Below are 4,663 nucleotides of genomic sequence, written 5' to 3'. Positions count from 1 at the left end.
CCACGATAATTATTCCCGGTTAAATTTATATTCATGAATTCAACTATAAGATTGATGGAAAATATGCTATTACATAATTTAGGTTCTGATGAGGAATGTGCTAAAATAAAATAAAATTCAGATTTGATTGCTAATTTAGGAGATGGAAAAATTGGAGACAAAATGACGGTTATGCGACAATAGATATTCCCGATGAACTTTTGATCAAAGATTGCAATGATTCTATTGCAGCAATAGTTGAGAGTATGTATCTGTCTTTAGACAACAATACTGCATATTTTCAGCAAAGAGCTATTTTGGCACCAACAGTTGATGTTATTCAACCCATAAATGAATACATGATATCTCTAAACCATTCAGAAGGAAGGTCGTATTTAAGTTTTGATACGACGTGTCACTCAGATAGAAATGTTGATCTACTGAATGAGGTGCATACCTCTGAATTCTTAAATGGAATAAGATGTTCTGTAGTACCGAATCACGAGTTAAATTTGAAGGTTGGAATTCCGGTTATGTTGTACCGTAACGTAGATCATTCTCTTGGATTATGCAATAGCACTAGATTGATTGTGACAAGGCTCGGAAACCGTGTTTTGGAAGGACAAATTCTTACTGGAAGTAATACAGGTCATAAAGTGCTTATTCCAAGAATGTCATTGACGTCTTTTGATCCAAGGCTTCTTTTTAAATTTCAACACAGACAATATCATTTGATTATATCATATGCAATGACAATCAACAAAAGTTAGGGGAAATCATTGTATCATGTAGGACTTTTTTTGAAGAATCTTGTTTTTAGTCATGGTGAGTTGTATGTTGTATCTAGAGTTACGAATCCTAAAGGTCTAAAATTTTTTATACGTGATAGTGATAGGAACCCGAAAAATTCAACGACAAATATTGTATTTAAGGAAGTTTTTCAAAATTTATAATTTGTTTTTGTTTTCTAATTGTATGATCTATAATCCATTTAATGTATTTGTATTTTAATTTTAATTATTTATTCAAATGTTTGTACTTATTAATTTTAATATTTAATTATATAAACTAACATCTCTTGCATCGCATATATACATAGAAGCAAATTTGTCTGCTCAATTTAATAAAATCCCCCAAAATGAATTTACTAAATGAGAAAATTATATATAATGTAATTATCCATTTAACATATAAAATGTTTAATAATAAATATATAATTTATAGATTATTGTATTAATTTATAATGAATATGTTATTTTATCATGTGTATTCGATGACTTTTCAAATTTCAAATTAGAATATCAAATCCCTAATTGAATTTAAAATCACATGAAAAGTTTATATCATGTTTATTATTTTATTTTATTACAGTTACTATTTTGTACATAATACATAAATTTATTTGTATACGATATAATTGATAACACATTATGTTTTTCATTGTCAAATACAACCGTGATATTAATTTTTAACTGAAATACAAAAATGTCTCTTTTGTCCAGTGTTTCATTGTCAAGATCTACATGTATATGAAAACAATAGACATTTCAATCTGATAAAAAGTCACGTTATATAGAAAAAATCACGTTATATAGAAAGTGAAACAGATTATCATACTTACTAATTTTAATCATTAATTAGATAAAATAATTGTCCGAGCATTGCAGTGGTGAAGAACTAGTAAATTGATAATAACACAGTACTAGTATTTAACAGGGAAAAAAAAATTTAACCCAACTGAAAAACAATCCAAAAAAGTCGACTGACAGAAATAATATAATTCAAGATCCATCAACTCGCACATCCTCTAGCATGATAATTCAGACGACATTGAATGACAAAATCTGACTCGAACAAAACAAAAGAAAACCCCAGTAAAGGAAATTAAGTTCATTATCGACTAAAGAGCAAACTACGCCTTGTCTGCTTTGGCCGCAGTAGCAGCAGCTTGACCACGCAGACGACCAGTTCTCCTGGCAGCAATAAGACCAACCTTCTGCCCAGGTGGAGCATCACGACGGACGGTACTAGCATGACCAATATGTTGGTGGTTACCACCTCCATGAGGATGCTCCACAGGATTCATAGCAACACCACGGACCTTGGGCCAAGAATTTCTCTTCACTCGGAATTTGTGATATGCATTTCCAGCCTTCAAAAGTGGTTTCTCAGTACGTCCTCCTCCCGCAACTTGGCCAATCATCGCACGACAACCACTAGGCACAATTTTCTTGGCTCCTGATGGAAGCTTAATTCTGTGCAAGGAAAATGACTCATCAACACGCCAAATAAGAAATGCTGGACGTTGTAGCCCCTCCACTTCGATTATATCATGGGAATAAGTTTAAGAAAGCATCTTGAATTTGGTAACTTCAATTGCAGTAATGAAAATTATGAAACAAGCTCATCTAACAATTAACCCTACTTCCAAATATCCACACAACACAAAATAACACAACCAACCATTAGCAGGTGAAGAAAAAATGTCAAGACATGAAATGAAAAATTCAAACATCCATATACAGACATCATATTTAGTCAATATCATGATCCATTGTAATCAAGAACAGAATGTATTCGAATTTCAATGGCAGCATGCATAGTTATTACAAGTGTATGACACACCAAGGCTTATAAGTATTCAAGTCGCAAAGCAAGGCAGGCTTTACCAAAGTGAAGCACCGTCCCCATATAACGCCACTAGAATATAAGTAACCAGAACAAAATTTTATCACTTATAATGCGATATGCAGTTTACAAATTATTGCAGATAAATACAACAAAATTCATTAGCAAACAAATAAAATAAATGTTTAGTTTTTTGTATTTCATCTTCGATTCACTATCTCTACATTGAAGATAAGCTTAAAAGTGAACTGGAGTCTTTAAAACGCACCAAGACTTGGGCTTTACAGTTAAAACAGAAGCTTCGTCAAGGAAGAAAGAAAGAGCCTCAACGAGCATTGAGTCTAGGTGGTGCACACCTTCGCGGTTTAAATAACTGAGCATTGGCTCTCAATCACCGTTTTATCTTAATATGCCGAGAAATAACAGCAATATTATCACAGAAAATAAACCATACGATTACTCGCATATTATCATATAAACAGCTGAAAATCTTAGTAAGGAGATAACTGAACCAGGATAAAACATCATTCCGGATTAAATATACAATAAGTCATAAAATTAATCAAAACCAATGAAGCAAAATCAATACATCCAAAAATAATTACAAAGCATGAGAATGAATTAAACATATATAACATAAAAAACAGAGATTTAGTTAAATTATACCTAGAGGTACCATTATCGGGGTTGTGAGAAATGACAACAGCATAATCACCAGAAGCTCTAGCGAAAACGCCACGATCACCGACGTGGTGTTCGACGTTGCAGACGACGGCACCCTCGGGGATGGATCTTATCGGGAGAACATTACCCACGATGAGGTTAGCCTTCTTCCCACAATACACGAACTGCCCGGTGTACATGCCCTCGGCGGCGACGAAGAGCTCCTTCTGGTGCTTGTATCGGAAGGGGTGGCGGAAGGTGACGCGAGCGAGGGGAGCGCCACGACCGGGGTCGTGGATGATGTCGGTGATAACTCCCTTCAAGTACCCATTACGCTCGCCGAAATCGAGGGATCGGAATCTTGCCGGTCCCTTCCGGTGGTGCGTGTGAGACTTGAACACGGATCCAGCTCCCTTACGCTGTGAACGAATCACCCGTCCCATTTCTGTGCAGCGGCGTAGGCGTGTGTGTTTGTGTGCAGGGGACGGCGGGGTGTGGATGGCGGATTGAATATATAACAGGTGAGATTGTGCTTAGGGTTTAATATTCGAAGCAAGGCACTCGATGGACTGTTAAATGGGCCAAATTTCAAACATAGTTGGGCCTCTATATTTAAATGGGTATAATGATGAGTGATTTTATGTGAGTTCAGTGTGAAATTTTTGCATAATTATTAATTAAAAAGCACATAAATCAATTTTAATTTTTAATTTTTTTTATATATTTAGACATTGTTTGGTACGTAGAATTAATCATTAGTAGATTATATATTTTTATTTTATCAAACTTTAGGTCAAGTTCTATAAAGGATCAAGTTATAAAATATTGGATTATAAAAATATATTGATTTATCATCATTATATCATTGGTCATCATATCTTACGAACCCAATGATATCTTGTGTAATATATAATTAGTTTGATCAACTATTACATTCATTAAAAAACTAATAAAATTAATCTTCATATATGGTTGCATTTGTCATTAAAATAAATTTATTCGATATTTTTCTTTTATATTGTAAAATATGATTTCTTTACTTGTAGACAAGGTTTTTTACTCGAGTTTTATGATAATTGGAGTTAAAAATAATTATGTATCTATATTTTAATATTTATTATACATGTAATGTAAATTCTTTATTATCTCATGTTAGGAGTCATCTAGCTTATTGAGTGGCTTGGGCTTAGCGATGGCAATCGGAAGGGTCGAGGGCGGGTTTGTCATCCTCATCCCCGTCCCCGAACTATATCCTTGCCCCCCATCCCAAACCTATCTCCGTCCCAGCTTGAATGTTTTATTTTATGAAACTTTAAGTATTTATTGAATTGATACAAAAACTTTTAAATTTGACTTAAAAGTATTGATACAAAAATTCAATGACATAAGTAAA

At 33.7% G+C, this 4,663-nt stretch overlaps 1 protein-coding gene across 1 annotated transcript; it reads right to left on the bottom strand.

Moving 5' to 3' along the window:
- Nucleotides 1-1,717: 1,717 nt before the first annotated feature.
- On the bottom strand, nt 1,718-3,792 carry LOC140981097 (large ribosomal subunit protein uL2). The gene is made up of 2 exons (XM_073447353.1): nt 3,274-3,792; nt 1,718-2,234 (listed from the first exon to the last, which is right to left on the bottom strand). The coding sequence occupies exons 1-2, from the start codon at nt 3,711-3,713 to the stop codon at nt 1,892-1,894; spliced, it is 783 nt and encodes a 260-aa protein (XP_073303454.1). The 5' UTR covers nt 3,714-3,792; the 3' UTR covers nt 1,718-1,891.
- Between the last annotated feature and the right edge of the window lie 871 nt (nt 3,793-4,663).

The sequence above is a fragment of the Primulina huaijiensis genome, chromosome 7 (assembly GCF_012295235.1).
Source record: "Primulina huaijiensis isolate GDHJ02 chromosome 7, ASM1229523v2, whole genome shotgun sequence".
Classification (NCBI taxonomy): Eukaryota; Viridiplantae; Streptophyta; class Magnoliopsida; order Lamiales; family Gesneriaceae; genus Primulina; species Primulina huaijiensis.
The sequence above is the reverse complement of the archived record's forward strand: the minus strand, read 5'-3'. Positions and strand labels throughout refer to the sequence as shown.